The sequence below is a fragment of the Lagenorhynchus albirostris genome, chromosome X (genome assembly GCF_949774975.1).
Source record: "Lagenorhynchus albirostris chromosome X, mLagAlb1.1, whole genome shotgun sequence".
Taxonomy (NCBI): Eukaryota; Metazoa; Chordata; class Mammalia; order Artiodactyla; family Delphinidae; genus Lagenorhynchus; species Lagenorhynchus albirostris.
Genome location: NC_083116.1, coordinates 42629380 through 42651765, shown reverse-complemented (window position 1 = coordinate 42651765; position 22386 = coordinate 42629380). Strand labels below are relative to the sequence as shown.

The 22386-nt window shown below is 46.6% G+C and overlaps 1 protein-coding gene across 1 annotated transcript; it reads left to right on the top strand.

Moving 5' to 3' along the window:
- Window positions 1–9699: 9699 nt before the first annotated feature.
- Window positions 9700–16515, top strand: LOC132513041 (nuclear RNA export factor 2-like). Its single transcript, XM_060137260.1, is given in 18 exon segments — window positions 9700–9810; window positions 10421–10504; window positions 10620–10730; window positions 10841–10921; window positions 11060–11129; window positions 11276–11364; window positions 11484–11591; window positions 11779–11888; window positions 13688–13724; window positions 14107–14175; window positions 14259–14314; window positions 14458–14565; window positions 14671–14729; window positions 14838–14953; window positions 15049–15091; window positions 15717–15789; window positions 16330–16427; window positions 16430–16515. Coding segments are annotated over 18 exon segments (1494 nt in total). The 5' UTR covers window positions 9700–9714.
- The last annotated feature ends 5871 nt before the right edge of the window (window positions 16516–22386 follow it).

Here is a 22386-nt window from a genome sequence, read left to right as displayed (position 1 = left end):
CCATCTCACAATACTTTCAAAGTCTATAGTTAGAATTATTTGGGGGGGGTGGCAAAAAAATAGTTACAATGAGTGGATAACAAGAGCCAAGCTAGGACCACTTCAATTCTCCCTGTCTAATAATTTTTAAAGCCTTGAAACACACTTATTTAATTTTTAAGTGGTGTTCACGTGGATGGGATTTTCAAAGTGTATCAGAGAATCATACCATCTCAAATGACATAGTTTATGAGCAAAAACCCTGTAAGGAATCCCTGTCTTCTCGCCCCTTTCCATTCTTTGTCCTCAAAAGAAGTTTTCACGGTGGATGTAATTTTCTGTTTCCAGGCTGTGGTAGTCCCCATGAATGAGCTCATCACCTAGAGCTGTTAAAATTTACACTATGCTGGGGGAAAGGAGCACACTGAGTACTCTGACAGGGAGCACTACCTACAATTGTTTCTCTTCTTTCCCATTGCTTGACACTGACAGTAAAGTCACTTCTAGTTAATTAATGAGCTTATTAAAGGAACAAAGAAAAACATGTTTCGATTACCATTTCTATAAAGGCACAGCAATATCTCATAAGTTCTCTTGGATAATGTTACCAGATTAAGTCAATTTTACTTTCTGAAAGTAAATTCACATAGGATCTCTACTTGAGTTGTACATATTTGTGTTTGAACCAAAAGCATTTGAGTTTAATTTAGCAGCATCACAAATGTCTGTTATTCTCCTTTCCCATGTCTCTGTGTTAAACAAAGCCACTAGCACTGACCTCCAAAACGTCCACCCCAAAACAGAAATATAAAAGAAGTAAAAGTTGTTCCCGGTAAACCTTGCCAAATAACATCCAATAAAGATGTTAAAAAAAAAAAGAGTTAAAAAAAAAAGAGTTAAAAAAAAAAAGAAAAATAGCTTATCAGCCTGCCTCACCTAAACAGATGGAGCACCTGATACATGCAGTGCCTAAACTGCCTAGCTCATATAAGCTGTGTTCATACAGGTGTTTACCCATAGCCTTAGCGTCCCTTCCCCAATGTATGTTACAAAGAGCTGACGGGCACCCACTGGTGTAACTAAATATATTTTTAAATCCTAAAATAACTCCTGGTAATCATCACAGGGAAAGAATAAATGATACGACCTTTAGTTCTGACAGGAGAATATCTGACCCTTCCCAAGTAAAGTTATAATTAGAACTCCAGGGTTTGCCTTTTGGTGAAAGAAGTTGACCTCAATCACCATTAGTGGATTTGCCCATTACAGAAGCTACAGTTGGGACAGACATCAGGTCTTGCTGTTGGATTCCATCCAGTGATTGTATACAGATGCTTCCTAAATCCATCTTGAGGTTTCATAATAGGCTCTATTGTAAACACGTGGCTCCGTTTTCATACCCTGCATTTACATGTGTCCCATAAATAATTTTCCAAAATTATCTAAGTAACAGCAATGTGCCCAAACAGAGTCACTCCAAAAAATCACTACTTCCTTCGACAGGCTTAGAACTACAAACACAGTCTGTTATCCTTACTAGTATATTCAAATTTAACCATGGTGCAAAATTTGGTCTGTTGTATTTTCTTCAGGTTATTTATGTAGCCATGCCACGTTGCAGGGTGCTGGCAAAATAATCCCACTGCTTATATAGCATTAAGTTTGCCTAAGCCAGCAAACAGGCAAGATCACATCAAATCTCTTTTGGATATACAGACAGATCTTCAGTTTTCCGTACAAATCAGCAAAAGAGGTGTTTGTAAAGCTGCAATAAGAAAAAAAAACACCAAAACTATATTGTATATTCTCCTTTCCCTTTCTCTGTCCTTTCTAGGAAGATGCAAACAAAATATAAATGCAGTAATATCTAATTCAGATTCTGCTCACTTTTAACTTTTGGAATTCCGTAAAGAGCCATAAAGTCTGCACTTTTTCTCTTTAGAGAAAAAGAGCCATAAAGTCTGCAATATTTCTCTTTAGAGTGTTTAAAAATAAAAGAAGGAAACGTTTTCAACTAACGTCTAGCATTTTATACTGACTTTTATATACATAAATACTTCACTTATTAAGGATAAGTTTATATTTATACCTTAAAATGAATCCGAGGGCCTTACCTGGCTTCAGCTTGGATTCGTTCTAATTACTGATAGTACTGGAAATTATTTAAATGGCACTTTAAAGAGGTCCTCTATGATCTCAACTTTTCAGTAACTGCGGATGGCTTTCCAGTTAGTCTGAATAAGGAAGGCTGAATTATTCTTAATTTTCTTTGGAGACTCTTGTGGGTGATCAAAACACAAAGTCTGGAGCCAGGGTGCCTGGGAGTAAACCCTGGTTTGGCACCTATAGGTTCAGTTACCTCTTAGGCAAGTGACTTAACACATCTGTGCTTCCACTTTCTCATCTGTGAAAACTGGAATAATCATCATAGTACCTCGTTTATAGAATTGCCAGCATTAAAGGGGTTGACGTTTTAAAGTGCCTGACACATAGTAATCATTATATATATATTTTTTCAAATTAACAGCTAAAATTCACTTATTGAGTTTGCTTTAATTTCTCTTAGACTTGCATGAAATTACGGCAACAAAGCTTACCTGTACCCACCGCTTAGGTTTTTGAAGTGGTCCCTAAAATATGGCAATGGTTATGGATTTAGGGAGGACCTAGTCCATTGCTATGTGTTAATTTATGTGTTAAATTTCACAATTAGCACACGAAAGAAGCACATTAGCACATTAAAAGGGGGCTGGGGCAGGTGAAGCCAGCCTGTGTTCTGAGGAAGATCATCGGGAGGCACCACCATCAACGGGAAGCCCAGGAATGTGGGCAATCGCAGGTCTCCAGGTCTCGTGAAGAGAACGGCCTCCTGAAACATGCAGCCGGGAGAACCCTGCTGTCACTATCCTACACTCAGGAGGCTGACCCAGCTTTTGAGCACCGTGGGCTTCTAAGGCTATGGTCATGCGGATGCGGCCATCAAGTGGCAGGCCCTGACAGATATGTGGCAGGCCCAGACCTACTGGCCATGTCAGCACCATGAGCCCTTAAACCCTGAGCTCGTGTAGTCTCTCTGGACCTATTGCCACTATGATCATGTGGTAGATCCAGCTTTTCAAGTTGCTAGAGCATGGCAGACTCCTAAACCCTGCCCATCATGTGGATTCATCCTGTCATGTGGCCCTCACTAGCTAGTGGCATGTGGAAGCCTCAGCCCTCCAAGTCACACAGGTGACCTGCTTCTGAGAGTCGTATGGATGCTATGGTCGGTCACACATCCCCCTTGGTCACACATCAGGCTCAGCCATCTCTGTCTCGTGAAGATTGCTGGCTACCAGAATCTTCAGATCCCTGAGTCAACACGGATGTGGCCGCTACCATCACATGGCAGGCAAAGCGCCTGCCGTCATGTGAACACCGCACCTACCCTTCGGCTGTTGGTTGTGTATATTCTACGGTCATGGGACATGCTGTGGTCTCCTGAGGCTCACTTCTCTCGGTCACAGTTCACGATTGAGAGCTCCTGAACCCTGAGGTCACCTGCGTCCTTCTACTCTGTGGCCTCCGCCAGCCAAGCCCCTGGAAGTCAGGTAGGGCCCCACAGCGGCGCGTTGCATTACGTTACGTTACGTAGGTTGCGCAGTCACGTGACGCCATAAGGTCGCGACCGAGGGGGGCGCCCTTTCAGCGTGTGGAGAGCCTGCCGAACGGTGGGTAGCTCGGCTTAGGCTTCTGAGGAGTCAGACCGAGAGGTGAAGAAGACCTTTAGAATTAAGGTACTTGTCCTGGCTGAGGGGGAACTTTGATGAGGCTCTGGCTCCGATGCCAACCTTTCCACCGACTTTCATATTCTGCCACGGTAGGCGGTAGACGGTAGGCGGTAGTCGGGGAGGAGGGGCGCCAGCCGGTACTAGAGGTTTACTCAGAATTGGCGGGACAGCGGGCGGCAGGCGTTCATGGGCTGCTCTCGGCAGCTAGGCTCGGGAACCTGGGTGGACCCCTTCCTTCGCCCTTCGTTCCCAACCCCCACATTAAAGCCCTGCTCTTGCTTATCTCTCTTCCATATTCATATTCACTGCCTGCCATGTGATGGCGTCCTCTGCGCTCCTCCGACCACGTTTGTTATTAGGAACACCAGAGAACTCCTAGATGCCAGTTCGTATCGATGATTTAAAATATGATCTTAACTTCTGTCTCTTAATTTGTTCTGTAGAGAGAAGCAAGGAGAGAGATTTCTTTAATTTGATATTTTTTCAGTAAAAGTGTAAAAGTAGCCAAAACATTAAGGTTCAGAATTTGTTTTCTGTCTTTGCTTTGCCGATCAGTAGCTTTTCAAAGTCTGTGGGAGGTGGGATGCCATAATCTTTTTCTGCTTGGACTCTCTAAACGGCTTAAATTAGTCCAGACAGACACTATTGGCTTCTGATTTTCCTCCTTATTTTCTAACCATTCCTTGTTACATTCCTTAGAAGCTCTCCCCTTTCCTTCATGTGGGAAAAAACAGTGAATTTATTTAAGAAAACCATATTAAGTAAAATTATAGATGATACATTTCATAAAAATCACATAGATGGTACTTAATGAGTAAAATGCAGCAAGTAAAAGATGGTGTTTACATTTGTGAGGGATTTAAATATTGTTTGAGAGATGGTTAAGGGGGTGATATATATATTTTGTATTATATAATAGCCATTTCTTTCCTCTCATTTCAGCACTTTTAGGTTTGCTCTACAAGACACTATGTCTGAGAGACAGCAGCAACAAAAATGTTTTTATCCATTGAAGAAATATGGGACATACAAAAATGAAGGTAAAAAGGATTTCTATATTGTCATATTTTTAAGATAATATGCCACTTGAATCTGAAAGAATAGGGTAGTGTCTTAGCTTGTGCACGTTGCTGTAGTAGAACACCATGAACCAGGTGGCTACAAATTACAAGAATTTATTTTTCACGGTTCTGGAGTCTGTGAAGTCCAAAATCAAGGCACCAGTAGGTTCAGTGTCTGGTGAGAGCCTGCTTCCTGGTTCATAAAGGGCTGTCTTCACACTGTATCCTCACATGGCAGAAAGGGCAAGGGAGCTCTCTGGGTCCTCTTTTGTAAAGGCACTAATCCCATTCATGACGGCACCTCCCTCATGACCTAATCACCTACCAAAGACTTTACCTGCAAATACTGTCACCTTGGAGACTAGGTTGGTACATAAACATTCAGTCTGTAGCAGGTAGTTTCCTCAAGCTATGTGGGAAAGGAACATTTTTCCACAGACCACTGGAAGTACTAGTGTTCCTCAGAAAACATTTTGGGAAAGCCTGTTCAAAGTAAATCTCTTCTGCCGCATTAATACCTTGTACCTTTGTTTACTAAGAAGAATGTATGCTTACTAATAATTAAAATCTGTTCTTCTCATTAAGAAACTACTTATTGCTAACTCATTTTATCTTATGTCATTAGTCATTCTCTCTTTTGCTTAATCTTTCCACTTTTTCATTCTTTACATATAACCTCAGTTTATGTTTCTGATATCATGACGGCAAGAAATAAGTGCATGAGTGCTAGTCATTAGGAAGTCTTAAAAATAAAATAAAATGCCCCACTCTTGAAAAGATGATACAACTTACCCGTAAGGATGAGTGGATGAAATAGCTCTCATTTTATACCAATTTTCCACACTTTTCAAAACTAGTTTGTTATTATTATTTAATCATTATAGCTGCCATTTTTTGAGTTCCTGTTTTATGTCAAGCACTGTGGCAACCTTGTCATACCAGTTTTCTCATGTAATCCTCAGAAAAATCCTGAGAGGATGTTATTTTAATTCACAGATAAGATACAAGAGTCAAGATAGGCTAGATTATGCTGTGGTAATAGACAGTCCCCGTATCTCAGGGGCTTATTCCTCACTTTGACTACATGTCTATGGCAGGTGCATGCCCCTCACAGGATGGTGGACTTTGGGGGTCTGAGCCATTCTTACTGGAATGACTTGGAGACCCAAACTGACAGAGCAGCCATCATCTAGAAAGTTGTCAGTCTCTGTGCCTGAGGGGAAGAGGACCCTGCAAGGTCTCAATCCAACAAGCATATGTTCTGGCCCAGAAATAGCACATGTCACTCACAACCCATTAGCCAGAACCAGTCACATACACAGCCCTGCCCAAACAAAGGAGTTCAAGAAGTACAGCTCTTCCAGGTCGCCAGAACAGGGACAAATGGAAACACATGGCAAACAGCACTACCGCATGATGGAACTGAGGCTCAGAGAGGTAAAATACTCGCCTAAAATCACGTACGCAGTAAGTGACAGAGCTTCACTGGATTATTCTATCAAATACTTGACAAGTCGATGTCTGAGATTGCTTGTGTCTGAATCACCTTGATGAGGGAGGTCTCTAGCCCTGTTCAGGCACCCGACATAGTTGGTCAGCCGGGGGACTGCGGTAGCTGTTATATAGCTCCCTTTTACGCTTTCCCCTCGGCAACGTTACTTCGGAAGGAAAGTGGGTTCTTGCAAATGACTCTGACTCTTTCTATACACCGTACATAGACCACATGCCCTTACTGCTCCCTTTAAAATGTGAATTTTTCCCTTTCATTGCTGGATTTTCCTGAAAGTGAGTTGGTTGCCCGGCATTCTCCAAAGGTCACCAGTAAGGGTCCTCTTTGTTGTTGTTATTGTTGATGAGTGTCATTATGAACTCCTGGCTTTGAACATGTTGGTGGGCTTCAAACCATCGTTATGTGGTGTTGAGCAGAGGAGTGAAATGATTTGATTTGCTCTCTGCTGCTGGGTTGAAAAGAGACAGGTAAGGGAGCCAGGATGAAAGCAGAGGGGCCAGCTGGACAGCAGTACAGTCCAGGAGGTAGCTGTTGGTATCTTGGCCAGGGTGGTGGTAATGAAGGTGGTGAGAAGTGGCCGGCTTCTGGACATACTTTGAGAGAGGGGCCGAGAGAATCTCCTGACCAGTTGGATGTGGAGTGTGGGAGAAAGAGAGCACGCCAGGCCCCCTCCGAGGTTTGGGACTGAGCAAGTGGCATTTGTGGGTCAAATGCCCTATCTGTGTTTCCTTTCACTTCCAGTGCCACACAGGGAAAGTCCCAAGGTTGTGAGTAGCAGGATTGCCCTGACAGCGGGCCACACAGGGAGAGCAAGGGCTCCCCAGAGGAGTTCATCTGAGGCCTGGTCGTAATCACTCCATCGTGGAGTGATCAGCAGTGGGCGGATCTTTACTCATAAGCGTGCCCTGAGACAACATGGAATAGTTAATGTACAAAAGGCACAGCACACAAACCTAGTGGACTTTAAGTATTACAACCCAACGGAAGCTGGTTTGTAACAGTGTAATTACCATAATCCTCCCTCCCCACAAGTCACTAGTATGATTATCTGCTGGTTCACTGTTTCAGTGGAATGCGTTAAAAATAAAATACCCTTAGTGAATCCACCCATGGGAGAGAGAATTGACACGATCTTATTTCTGGAGGTGCGGAAAAACTTGCAAATCTTTTCCCATGGTGAATTAGATATGCTGGAGGGGAGAACTTGTGGGTGGAGGGGTGAACAGCAACACAACTGCTAGGAGTGAATACAAGGTGAGGTATACCCAGGACACTTTCTAAGCGTGGCTGTAGCTTCAGTATCCAGTACAGTAGATGTCAGAGTAAAGAAAATGAACAAGAGCCAAAGAGAGGCCTTACAGAATGATGAAAGGATCAGGACACCAGGGAGACATAAAGTTCCTAAATGTGTACACACCAAACAACAGAGCCTCAAAGTACACGAAGGAAAAACTGGTGGAGCTGAAAGGAGAAAGAGCCAGATCTGTATTTATAGTGGGGGCCTTCCACACCCACCTCCCCCTTAGCAAGTGACAATTACTAGAGAGAAAATCAGCAAGGATATAGGAGTCCTGAATAACACAGTAAACTAATGAGATCTGCATGACATAAATAGAACAGTCTGCCCAACAATAGCAGAGTACAATTTTTTTCCCCGAGGGTCTCTGTAACATTCACCAAGTTAGACCATCTCCTCGACCATCAGACAAACCTCAATAAATTCAGAAGGAATTGAGGGACTTCCCTGGTGGCGCAGTGGTTAGGAATCCGCCTGCCAGGGAAGGGAACACAGGTTCGAGCCCTGGTCAGGAAGATCCCACATGCCGCGGAGCAGCTAAGCCCGTGCGCCTCAACTATTGATTCTGCGCTCTAGAGCCCGTGTGCCACAACTACTGAGCCCACGTGCCACAACTACTGAAGTCCGCGCACCTAGAGCCCAAGCTCTGCAACAAGAGAAGCCGCCACAACGGGAAGCCCGTACGCCAAACGAAGAGTAACACCGCTCGCTGCAAGTAGAGAAAGCCTGTGTGCAGCAACGAAGACCCAACGCAGCCATAAATAAAGAAATAAAATTATTTAAAAAAAAAAAAAGAAGAATTGAAATCCCGCAGAGTGTGTTTCCTGACCACGATGGAATCAAATTAAAAACCAGTAATAGAAAGCAAAAAGAAGAATCCCTAAACACTGGGAAATGGTGGCTGACACATCATTCCAGGTTATCGTTCACACCCTTGTTATAGAAGGGCTGAAGTTAGGAAGAGTTGCCTGCTGAGCTGAAAGGCATTTCAGACTGGCCCAATAGAGAGGTCACTCTGGATCTTTCAAACAGAGTATTGTTCAGGGCAAGGCTGGAGGGAGGGAGACAGTTCAGGAGGCTGTTACCTCAGTGCCACCTGACATTAAAGCTCCAAGTGCACTGGCAAAGGAAGTCCAGCTAACTTGCTGGTTGTTAGTGGAATCGGTATGGTGGCTCATTGGATTTGGGAAGCACGAGAGAGATATTGGTGTGGTTGCTGGAAAGTCCTGAGAGAAGGCAAGATTCGGGTGCCTTCCTGGTATATATGACTGGTGTCCAGTCTAGCCCATGGACGCATACACCTCGGTTCTTTATCAGTCCTGCTCCACTGTTTTAAAAGTTTCAGCGCAGTTGTCCTCTCCTCCCTCCTCCCTCTTTGTCCTCCTTGTCGTCCTCTTCCTCATCCTGCTCCTCCTCGATTCTTCCCCTGATAGTGCCATCTGTCGGATAAGGCTGTCCTCTCTGCACAGGCAGAAGAGTGTCCTTTCTGAGGCTTGTGGGACTGGTCCCTTAGGCCAGGTTGGCACTTTGCCTGCCCTACCATGCTGTTAGCCTAAGACATGGTACGTGGTAAGTGGACCACAGATGTGTCTGCAAACTTGTATTTTTGTTCCTCTTTTCAGAATACAGTGATGGTGGTAGATCACCTCAAGGAAGAAAGAAAGGTTGGAGTTCTTTCCCAGGTAATTCTGGCGAGAGGAGCCCTCGTTATGAACGTGATGGGTGTGAGCCTCAGCCTTCAAACCTCCAGGAGGATGATGGAAACGTGGTGAAGAGGGATGTCCAGGAGGACCCCGAAGTAAGCCAGTAAGTGGCCAGGCAGCAGGGTTTGTACACAGCAGCCCCTGGGACTATGCACCTCTCTCACTCTCCGTGGACTTGTTTTTCTTCTCTCACTGCAAAACTGAAGCATGCTAGAAGTGAAGTAATGGTTGAGCAATCCTAATTGTAGAGCTGGTGTCAAAGAGACGAGGGTGTACAGAAGACTTTCTTAGCACTTATGGCCACTCACCGTCCTTCTCTCCACGTCCCCCCTGCAGCTCTCCTTGTACCATCCGAGGCAACAAGAGAGGAGTGAGATGGCAAAGTGAAGGCCACATGCATACTACTGTGTGGAGAAACAGAAAACCTCTGGAGAGGGAAATGGGGAAGAACACACAAGATGGAACCCCAGGGAGCTGGTTCAGGGTCACAGTGAGTATCCTGTAAAATGTACGGAATGCGCAGGAGAGAAAAGGCAGGGGGAGTTGTGTTGGTCTCATGTAGAGATGCTGGTTTCTTTCACTGGGGACAGTTTGTAATCTGTCCTTTTTATTACCAGGAGTTAACAGTCTTGTTCATCTAAGGGCAGGTTCAGAGAAGCAATGTACAGGGAGCAGGCTGACCGTGAGGAGAACGGAGGAGCCTGTCTCAAAGCAAAGATGGAAACTACTGCCAAGGATATGGAGCGACTCCACATTGGAGGTCTCAGCTTGGCAAGCTGAGTGTGGGAGACAGAGGGTCGAGCCTCTGGAGACCTTGTCTGAGGGGCAAGCAGTGTGTGTGCTGGGTAGGATCTCCTGGAAATTGATAAAAGGAAGATCATCTCTGACACCTTGATTATGTGGAAGAGAGTTTGACTGGAGAGAAAGAGTATTTAGGAAATCCATATTACGCACACCCGTAAGAAATCATGCCAGTGGTCCCTTCTTTACAAGCCCTTGCAAGTCCAGTAGAAGGCCGGAAAAGAACAGGAAAAGGTTCGTCCTCCAGCCTAAATTCCCTGTTGTCTGTCCTCTCTCCCATGCCTTCTTTTCATCCTTAGATTCCTTATGGGATAAAGTATGACAAGACATGGCTAATGAAGTCAATCCAGAGCCATTGCAGTGTCCCCTTCACTCCAGTGGACGTAAGAGAGGATGCCGAAGCCAGACGCGTGGGCACAGGGAAGGGGGAGAGAGAGACCTGGTTCAGCAGGGTCTGTTGGCTTCTGAAACTATTGCTGTTGCATTCAATCCCTATAGTTCCACTTTATGCAAAATGGGGCTCGGTTCTTTGTCCAGGAAGCTAGCACTGCCTCTGCATTGATGGATGTCAGCTACAAGATTCGTGACGAGGAGAGCCGAAAGGTGTGTGTCGAGGGCGTTACGTGTACCTCGTCCTGAGGAAGGAGTACAGGCCAGGGGCTGGTTGTCTTCTTTGGAACTAGAGTTCCTGGTGCTTACCCCACCTCTTCTTCCTGCAGATACCTGTCTTTGTCAGCCCCTCCGCTGTTCCCTACTCTGTGCGGGATAAGTTGAAGCCAGAAGAAATGGAGCAGCTAAAGGTAATGGAGACTCACGGCGAGTAGTGTACCAGCGCTCAGACCCACCTCTCCTTCCTCCAGACCCCCGTCCCGCTCGCCCCCGATTTCCCTGCCACCACCACAGCCTCAGAGCGGCTCTCTCCATCTCTCTCTCCGCAGCTGACCTTGAGCAAACGATTTGATGTCTCCCAGCAAGCTCTCGACCTCCAGAGGCTCCGCCTTGACCCAGGTACGGCTGACAGCAGTAATTCTAGGGCGGGTGAGGGCAGAGGGGTCTTCCTGGAGGGAGACTTAGGGATGGTAACGTGGGGAGGGGCTGGTGCTGGCCCCACACCCCACTCAGCCATCCTATTCCCTCCCCTCTCCTTCCTGAAGACTTGGTGGGCTGTGATATTGATATATTTCTGAATCGAAGAAGCTGCATGGCTGCCACCCTGCAGGTCATCGAAAAGTATTTCCCTGAGGTGAGGCTGTAGGCCCAGTGCTGGTATTAGGGTAGGGGGTGGAAGAGATGGGGTGGAGGGCAGATTTGTCTCCAAGGTCCTAGATAGTAACCTTCACTCTACCTCTTCTTGCCCCAAAGCTGTTGTCCTTGAACTTGAGCAGCAACAAACTGTACCAGCTGGATGGCCTGTCTGACATTATACAGATGGCCCCCACGGTCAAGATCCTGAACCTCTCCAAAAATGAGGTGAGAAGAGGGAGCCAGGTCAAAGTTGGGTTGAGAGTGGGGGGTGGGGCATGTTAGTGTCCATCAGAGTGATGACAGGAGGCAGGTGAAGGTACCTGTGTGGGAGGGAGGGGCCTGGGGGTGCCGGGATCTGGATGTCCCTCTTTCCCTGGGATTCCTTTTCCCACTTCTGCCCCATATTTCTCAGCTGACGTCTGTGTGGGAGTTGAGCAAGATGCAAGGGCTGAAGCTTGAAGAGCTGTGGCTGCAAGGGAACCCATTGTGTGACACCTTCCCAGACCAGTCCACCTATGTAAGGTCAGTGTGAACACCCTGTCACCCTTCTTGGTGACCTTCACCCATGGGAGCCTAGACTATCTGTGACAGTGCCCCTTTGCCAAAGGTGGCAGCCCTGGTCTTCTGGGAGGATCACAGGCCCCACCTTCTGCTCTCTCTGTGCCTATCACCGGTGAGGAGTTTCCTTCCCCTGACCTGCTCACCTCTGCAGGCGCTCTGGGGTCTGTTTCCAGCTCTCTGCACCCAGCTATATTCCAGCAAGGCCTCCCAAGAGTGTGCCCCAGGAAGTAGGGCTTCTCCTCCTCACCAGGACCAGGAGCGACCAGCCTTGATCCAGATGCTGGCGCCCTGGACTGAGAAGGGTCCTCCTGTCCAGGGCTTCTTGCTGAGAGAAGCCTTCCTTCTTCGTGCTGAGATGGGGTTTGCCTCCCCCGTTCTGAGAGGGGCCCTCTTCCCCTTTCTCCAAAGGGATCACCCCTCCTCTCCCAGGTTGACATGGGGGCTTTCCTGCGTCATGCTGAGGGCTGAGGCCATGGATGGCTGCTGTCATGACATCCATTCTGCTGGCCCAATGCCAGGAGCTGGACCCTCCTTGGGAGAAAGCAGGGCTCCTTGAGTCAAGGGGCCAGACGTGGGCCCCTGCCAGTGATCAGAGGGCTTCCTGAGGCAGGAGTGGGAGGCAGAGGGCAGAGGTGGTAGAGGAGAGAGAAGGACAGGCCTCTGAGGGGCACTTCCCATCCCTCCCTGCACACGTCACATCATCCCGCCTGGTCCTTCACAGGAGCCCTGGGCAGCCTGAGACAGGTATGATTCCTCAGATAAAGAACCAACTCAGAGAGGTGCAGGGGTCATCGGGAGAGAAGACAGTGATCATCAGAGGGGGCCACGGATCCTCAACCCCATACTGAGCTGGGACCTGACCCTTTCCTCTTTCTGAGGAAGATCTGCCCCCATGGCTGCTCGGTTTCCCGTGCCCAAGTCTGGCTGAGCTCACACAGGTGACAAAGTTTCAGCCAGCATCCAGTGGGCCCCCAGCCCAACATGTGCATATTTTCCATTCCTACCTGGTGTGTCTGGGCGATTCTGGGGCAGGTGAAGAGCTGCAACAGGTGTGCCTTTTCCCCTTTCTTCTCTCTTCTTCCCTGACCCCGACCACTGGAGAGCTTCTTTCCCTTCCCTTTGTTGTCTCTCTCTCCCCTGTCTCTGTGCCCCTATGTCTCTCTCATCTCTCCCTTCCTACCTTCACTCCCTTTCTGTCTTCATCCCCTCCATCTCCCTCCCTGAGCCCCACCTCACTCACCTCGCTGGCCCAGCATCCTGGGCCATCCCTGGGGGGTGTCGGGGTCTTGCCAGAGTGCTGGACCCCCAGTGAGGTAGCAGAGCCCCGGGCTCCCACTCCATCCGCTCTTCTCCCCACAGCCTTCAGTGGGGCCCTGGAGGAAGGGAGGGAGGAGAAGGAAGCCCTGCAGCACGGGTTTGAAATGCTGGTCCCTGTGGCACTGGAGAAGGGAGTCCGAGTAGACTGGGTGGGAGCTACCCAGGCGAAGGAGAGGAAGGGAGGCAGGGAAGGAATATTAAAGTGAAGGTACTGAGAGAGATGAGGAGACAGTGCCTTTCAGACAGTAAGATGACAGATGCTCAGTGCTCAACAGGCAAGTGGACTGAAAACCCCTAAAATCAGGAGCAGAGGTGGGCAAAGGGTGCTGCTGGATTGGCCAGAACACATTGATCTCTGTTTATGGTATTACTGTTTTAACTCAAAGGAAGCATTGCAATCTTGAACCATCAACCACCTCTTCTCTATTTTTGGCTTTGGACAGGGCCATCAGAGAATGTTTCCCGAAGTTGTTACGCCTGGTAAGTGCCTACGTAAATCATTGTCTCTTACGAATGTCGGTGGCCTCTGCACCTGCCCTCAAGCCCTTTGGGTCTTGCTTAGATCACATATTAGCATCAGAACCTTAACCATTTGGGGGGACATGGACTCCTGAAAATGACATGGATATACTTGCTGGAAAAATGCCCATAAATACACACACGCACACACACAAGTTGAATATAACACTAGAGACTTCCAGGACTTCATGATGAGGACATCCACTGTAAACTTTCCCATGGAATTTCCAGGGCCCTTTCACACCTGACCTCTGACCCTCACCCTCCTGGGCCCATCCTTTTCCCGGATCATCCAGGGCCACTCCCCTGGTCTCCACTCCTGACTTCCTCTTCCCTTCTCCAGGATGGCCAGGAGTTACCGTCACCAGTGACCGTTGACGTTGACACTCCCTACATAGTAAAGCCCTGCAAGGTGAGGAAGAGGATCAAACAACATTTGGGGTGTTGCAGGGAGGCTTTATCTACTGCATAGTCTCAAGTGCCATTTGATTCCAGGGAAGCTACTTTGGATCTGATGAGCTGAAGAGCCTAGTCCTGCAATTCCTGAAGCAGTAAGTATCTCTGGGAAGCTGAGCAAGGGAGGGAGGGCTAGGACAGGTGAGGCCACCTGAGCACAGGTCTGCTCAGGGGAGTTTTCAAGTCTCATTTGAGGTCCAGACCACAGAGATAGACTGTCTTCATTGCTCCTCCTTAGGTACTACTTGATCCATGACTATGGAGACAGACAGGTTCTCGCGGGTGCTTATCACGAGGAGGCCTGCTTCTCCCTGATGATTCCCTTCCACCCCGAGGACCCAGCCCCGTGAGTATCACAGCACAGGCTGTGCTCCTGGGCTGTGTGGCTCCCCAGCAGACACAGGCAGCTCCTGCAAACACCCACCACCCACTGTTGCTCTTTGTCTCCTAGAAGCAGCTTGTGCAAGTATTTCAAGGACAGCAGGAATATGAAGAAGCTCAAGGACCCCTGTGAGTGTGTGATGGGAAGACTGGGTGGGAAAGGGCGGTGAAGGGGTCAATCATAGGGCCCAGGGCGTGGCAGCCCCTGACCTTCGCTCGCTTCCCCTCCCCTCACAGACCTGCGGGTCCAGCTGCTGAAGCACACAAAACGTGTCATTGTGCACACTCTCTGTGTGTTGCCCAAGACTCAGCATGCCTTCAGCTCCTTCGTGGTGGACACGTGGTTCCAGACGGTGAGCGCCTGCTTCCTCCCCCGGGTGGGCCCAGGAAGCCGCAGGTGGGTGGGAGGTGGAGGTGGTGACTGGGCGCCTGGGCTCTTCCCTTTCAGGAAAGGATGCTCTGCTTCTCCGTCAGTGGGGTGTTCAAGGCAGGTGAGTGTGTGTAGACCCCCAGCGCAGATGCCCCACTGCTGCCTCCCCCTGGCCAGGCTCACACCCAGAACCACCCAGCGTCCCTGACCCCTTCCCTTCCCTTCGCTTTCTTTCCCCTTCCCTTCCCTTCCCTCCCCTTGTATTCCCTTCTGTTCCCACCCCCCCCCTCCCCCCGCCTCCCCTTCCCCACTGTGTTCTCCTGCCCTCAGGCTTCCCACAGACAACCCAGGTCTGAGCTGTGTCCATGCCTGTCTGCCCTGCACACCCTGGGCGTTGGGGACACAGGCTGTGGATTTTGGTGGCTCTCATCCCAGATACTTCCTCTGAGAACTTGGGCCATTACTTAAGGTCTCAGTTTCCTCATTTGCAAAATGGGGTAGTAGTATCCACCTCTTGGGCGGCTGTGAAAAATGCATCCCATGAACTTGTGTGGTGGTCGTCAGGGGCCCTGTCACTGGGCGCAGACTGCTCCTATATTTGCCCTCCCCATTCCCGACACCCTGGCCCCCGTGAACAATTGCCCTCTCAGCATGAGTGTCCAGTCACACCCTGACTGGGGACCGCCATGTGAGCATGTACAGCACGTGTGGCTCTAAGGGGTACTGTTGTTTGTTTGCTGTTGAAGTGGAAGGAAGTTCTCAGGGCTGTGTGCGTGCCTTCACCCGGACCTTCATCGCTACCCCTGCCCGCTACGCCAGGTGAGAGCCCTGTTGTGGGTGGGAATGCCCATCCCCACGTGGGCTCAGGGGCGTGGGAATGTGGTGGCAAAGACCTTAGGTTTACTCGGCATTGTGGAAAGCCAGCAGGGAGATCCCAGGAGCAGTGTAGCCTAGTGGTTAGGAAGAGCGTGGACTCTGGAATCGGCCTATGGGTTGTCTCCTTGAAACAACACTCACTCGCTGTGTTATCTTGGTCAAGTCACATGACCTCTGTGTGACTCAGCGTCGTCTTCCGAGAATGGGCATCAGAGCGTCCAGCCCTTGGGCTGTGGTAAAGGGTAAATGCGAAATTGCCCGTGGGTTGCGGATAAACCTATAAATCGAGTGAAGGTGGTAGACAGTCTCTCCAAAGGTGGGCTCTGTGGGGAGGGGCAGAGGTACCAGTCAAGGAACCTGGGAGACAGACACAGAGGAGGGACGTGGAAGGACTCTGGTTGCTGAGTGCCAGTGGGAGCAGAGTCAGTATTGGGGGTGTGGGTGTCCATCCACCAGTTGTCTGAGGGCCCATTTTTCCTTCAGTCTGTGCATCGTGAATGACGAGCTGTTTGTGAGGGATGCCGACCCCAGTGAGACCCAGAGTGTGTTCTCCATCCCACTGTCTACACCCACCTCCAGCTCCATGCACCCCTCTCCCAGCAGCAGCAGGACATCATGCAGGCATCCTCCACCCCATCTGAGATGAACCTCTAGTGGTCTCAGAAATGAGTGCTGGGGTTGCATGGGGATAGGAGGGAGCTGGGAGGAGTAGAGGAGTGATTAATGGGAACTTGAAGGTAATTTGTTTTCCTTGTTTATTTCAGTCATTTTTAATCTGAACATTTCATCTGTGGTACATATAAAGCTACCTAGTTATTTTGAGCAGCCTTGTATTATTTTTATTAATTTCATGGATGCTGCTTCTGTATTAACAGACAGTTGGGTGTTCAGGAGTGTGCATGAGGTTCATTCCACTGTATATGTCACAGTACATGTGGAGGGGAAAAAATCATTACCCCAAAACATACCTCCCAGAGGTAACCGTTGAATGTTTTCACCTTCATCATATCTTCCTGTAAGTTTGCTTATGTAGGTGTTTACATATTTATTAAGCACGTTTATATATTTCTATATTTATCTACAGAAAATGAGATCTCATCATGAGAGAGAGAGAGAGAGAGAAGGAAATAGAGAGACTGAGACAATGAGAAGGAGAGGCTTGTGGCTGAATGGGGAAGAGGGGTCCAAGGAGGGATTATTTAATCTTCAGTGCCTTGAAACTTGAGCAAGTTAACAGCTAATGTGAAGGAGCCATCTCAGCTCATTTGTAACTCTTAAATTTGCCCAAATATTAATTTTCCTTCTTATCTTATTTCTACTACAGAGCTAATGAGACACCTCAAATGGAAAAGTATAAATTTTAAGCCCAATATATATTTAGTTATTAGTGAATGGAAGAAGGGACAATTGTATTTCAGTGAAATGGTAGTACTTTTTAGGTTTTTGTCTCACAGGGAGGCAGCACATGGTTGAAACTGTGGTGTGACGTGGCTGGATGACGCATGATCTGAGGACCCCTGCACTGTTGAATGGGAGACAGGTCTAGAATTTTCCTATAAACGTATTAACATGCGTAGCAGTCCAGGAGCAGCAGTTAGGCAAACACTACGGCTTGCTGCCCTGGTGCCATCTCTCACTGAGCTCACCAGGTGAATCAAAGGCAAGCTTGTCTTCCCAGCGTGGGGAACTGGGTTAGGGTCTGCTCAGAGGCATGATGTTGGGCAGCTCTTAGGAGCTTCTGAGTCTCCCAAGAAGCTAGAGATCCTTCTGTCTTTAAAACTTTGAACTCAAGGCATACCAGAGAGAGATTTGCTTCCTTCATAAAGATATTTATATTCTCATTAGGAGAAACAATGAGAAACACCTTTCCATAATGCCTGCCTTAGCCCCAGGTTTTCTCATTCACCCGTCAGGACAGCTCTGTGTTAAAGATGAGTCCCATTTCACAGATGACAAACTCCTCCTCATATAGCTTCTATCACCTATCCAGGTAAGTGGGAGTTTGGGAATGAGGTTCCATCCCTCGCCCTCTCTAGAGGACAGTGGAGCAGCCTCCCTTTTAGACAGTGGGCTTCTAGGCCTGGAGAAATGGTCCTTTTGTTCTCCCCTGATATAACAGGGCCAAGGGGTACTCCCTCAAAACCCCTATTGATGAATATGATAGTGCACATACATGTGCACATGCATTCATTAACTTGGAAAAGCATTCATTGTGCTCAGTTTCATGGGGGAGGTAAAGTAGAACCAAATGGAATTGACAGCATATCTCCGTGTGTGTGTGTGTTTGTGTGTGTGTATCGACGGGCTGTGTATAGGAAATGTATAAAGTCATTAGTGATAAAAGTACAATATGTCAGGTAAAAACGTGGAGATGACATACCTCTGAGAGGCAGGCACTTCCTTCTTTACCTCAGAGTCCCCCTTCCTTAGTGTGCAGGACAACTTTTTTTTTAACATCTTTATTGGAGTATAATTGCTTTACAACATTGTGTTAGTTTCTGCTGTATAACAAAGTGAATCCAGTATGTGTGTGTGTGTGTATATATATATATATATATATATGTATATATATATCCCTATATCGCCTCCCTCTTGCGTCTCCCTCCCACCCTCCCTAACCCACCCCTCTAGGTGGTCACCAAGCACCGAGCTGATCTCCCTGTGCTATGCAGCTGCTTCCCACTAGCTGTCTGTTTTACATTTGGTAGTGTATATAAGTCCTTGCCACTCTCGCACTTCGTCCCAGCTTACCCTTCCCTTCCCCGTGTCCTCAAGTCCATTCTCTACATCTGCGTCTTTATTCCTGTCCTGCCCCTAGGTTCTTCAGACCCTCTTTTTTTTTTTTAGATTCCATATACATGTGTTAGCATACGGTATTTGTTTTTCTCTTTCTGACTTACTTCACTCTGTATGAGAGACTCTAGGTCCATCCACCTCACTACAAATAACTCAATTTCATTTCTTTTTATGGCTGAGTAAATATTCCATTGTATATATGTGTCACATCTTCTTTATCCATTCATTTGTCAGTGGCCACGTAGGTTGCTTCCATGTCCTGGCTATTGTAAATAGTGTTGCAGTGAACATTGTGCTACCTGACTCTTTTTGAATTATGGTTTTCTCAGGGTATATGCCCAGTAGTGGGATTGCTGTGTCATAACCCTCTTGCACTGTTGGTGGGAATGTAAGTTGTTCAGGACAACCTTTGAGGACTGAGGAAGGTAGAGTATCTTTTGTATGAGGAGAAAGCCCTTCAAGGGTCAGGTGTGGAAGTTTCCACGGGGTACCTATTCCGATACCCAGAAGACAAGAGCAGGGAGATGGCAAAGGAGAGGCAGCTCTGGTGGTCTTCAGTGGGGAGGGAGCTAATAAGGGTATAGTCCTTCATCTGGGCACCTCCCTGGCAGCCCCCAGGTCACCACTGTCTGCAGCTGAGAGCCAGGAGTGCTGTCGGGTTAAAACCTTCCCTGGGTCATGAAAGGGTGGGCACAGGGCCTGGCATCCAGAGAGAGTCCAGGGCTTGTCTCCTTACTTCACCTCCATTCTCTGTCTTCACTTCCTATATTCTCCAGCCTCAGTTGGGTTCGTCCCTAACTTTGTGCTAATCACCACTCCTACCATTCACACTTGGCTGGGTGGTAAGAAAAATAATAATACTCATAAAACTGAAAGAATAAACCCACAATAGTAATAAAAGATAGCAACAATTATAGCACACATATTAGATGAATTACTTGCTCAAGATAAGTCAACCAGCCAGTAATGGTTCCCAGTTTCAAATCCTGGTCTTCTGACCAAAAAGGCCCCACCCCTAACCCCTGTTTCTATATTGAGTGTACTTCTATGTTAGGACTCAGGCCGACACAGGGGAAGAGACTCAACCCAGGTCCTGTGGTCAGTTGATGGCTCTGGAACTGGACATACGTTTGATGACTTCTGTCTAGCTGACCTGTTCCTGTTCTTTGCTCTTCTGTGCTAATCCTTCTTCCTGGGGCTCAATAAGAAATTGCCTCTGGTCAAACTAGAATGAAGAAAAGGAGACAAGAAAGCATGAGGAAAAAGGAAATGATGAGATGGCACCAAAGTTCACTTCTTGCTGCTACATTTCCAGATGCTGTTTCAAATCTATTTTATAGGACAGAGGAGGCAAGGTGGGCCAGGAGTAATATATCTCAAAGTCCTATTGCCTGCCAGACATTCTTTGAGGTTTTCTCCTTTTCTTCTTACAAGTCTAGAAGTAGGCACCCTTAGTCCCATTTTACAGAGGGCCAACCTCAGACTCACAGAATGTGTAAATTTTCCAGGGTCACATGTCTACACTTTGCCCTCTACACAGATCAAGCAAGCAGCCTCCTGTTTTAGATGATAGAATTCCAGGGCTTAAAAGACTGATAGTGGAAACCTCGCCTGATGTGGAATCTGGGCTGTGTCATGCTCCCCATTGGACTTGAAGATGATGGTAGGGATAATCCTACTCCGTGGGCCAAGAGGACTGGGTGTGGGGGCCACAATGACTAGCTGATTCATGAGGTGCTGAACTGGACCCAGAAAGCAGCACAAGCTGTTGCCCTTTGGAAAGAGAACCTGAATGGTAGGATATTAATATGTACACAACTACTATATGAAAGGGGTTTTACATTTTATCTCATTTAATCCTAAACTCTTTTCAAGACCAATAGGTACTTATAAATGATCAGAATCAGAATTTTTTGTGTGTATTTTTTAAGATTGAAGTACAGTTGATTTACAATATTGTGTTAGTTTCAGGTGCACAGCAAAGTGATTCGGATATCAGATTATTTCCCATTATATGTTATTAAAAGATATTGAATACAATTCCCCGTACTTTATTACCATAACTCCTTGTTACTTATCTATTTTATGTATAGTAGCTTGTATCTGTCAGTCTCATACTCCTAATTTGTTCCGCCTCCCTCTTTCTCCCCTTTGCTAACCATAATTTTGTTTTCTATGTCTGTGAGACTGTTTCTGTTTTGTATATAGATTCATTTGTATTATTTGTTAGATTCCACATATAAGTGATATCATATAATATTTGTCTTTCTCTGTCTGACTTACTTCAGTAAGTATAATATTCTCTAAGTCCAACTATGTTGTTGCAAATGGCTGCGTAATAGTCCAGTGTGTGTGTATGTGTGTGTGTGTGTGTGTGTGTATGAGTTTTCATTTCTTTCTGGATATATACCCAGGAGTGGGATTGCTGGATCCTATGGCAGCTCTGTGTTTAGCTATTTAAGAAACCTCCATACTGCTCTCCACGTGGCTGCACCAATTTACATTCGAACCAACAGTGTAGGAGGTTCCCTTTTCTCCGCACCCTCTCCAGCATTTATTATTTGCAGACTTTTCGATGATAACCATTCTGACTCATGTGAGGTTTTGATTTGCATTTCTCTAGTAATTAGTGATGTTGAGCATCTTTTCATGTGCCTGTTGGCCGTCTTTATGTCTCCTTTGGAAAAATATCTATTTAGATCTTCTGCCCATTTTTTGCTTGAGTTGTTTATATTTTGATATGGAGTTGTATATTTTTGGATATTAACCCCTTGTCAGTCACATCACCTGCAAACATTTTTCTCCCATTCCATAAGTTGTCTTTTCATTTTGTTGATGGCTTCCTTGGCTGTGCAAAAGATTTTAAGTTTAATTAGGTCCCATTTGTTTATTTTTCCTTTAATTTATTTTGCCTTGGGACCCTGATCTGAGAAAATATTGCTACGATTTATGTCAGAGATTGGTTCACCTGTGTTCTCTTCTAGGAGTTTTATGGTGTCACATCTTATATTTAGGTCTTTAAATCATTTCAAGTTTATTTTTGTATATGGTGTGAGGGAGTGTTCTGATTTCATTGATTTACATGGAGCTGTCCGGCTTTCCCAGCATCGCTTGTTGGAGAGACAGTCTTTTCTCCATTGTATATTCTTGCCTCCTTTATTGAAGATTACTTGACCGTAGGTGGGTGGGTTTATTCCTAGGCTATCTATTCTATCCATTGATCTATATGTCTGTTTTTGTACCAGTACCATGCTGTTTTGATTACTGTAGTTTTGTAGCATAACCTGAAGTCTGGGAAGGTTATGCCTTCAGCTCTGTTCTTTTCCTCAGGATTTCTTTGGCAATTCTGGGTCTTTTGTGGTGCCATATAAATTTTTGGATTATTATTTCTAGTTCTGTGAAAAATGTAACAGGTATTTTGATAGGGATTACATTAAGTCTGTCGATTGCTTTGGGTAGTATGGCCATTTTAACAATATTAAGTCTTCCAGTCTAAGAGCATGGGACACCTTTCCATATCTTTGAATCACCTTCCATTTCTTTTATCAATGTTCTATAGTTTTCATCATATAGGTCTTTCACCTCTTGGTTAAGTTTATTCTTAGGTATTTCATTTTTTGATGGGATTTTAAATGGGATTATTTGTTTACTTTCCTTTCTGATATTTCATTATTAGTGTAATGAAATGCAACAGATTTCTGTATATTAATCTTGTACCCTGCTACCTTGCTGAATTCATTTCAG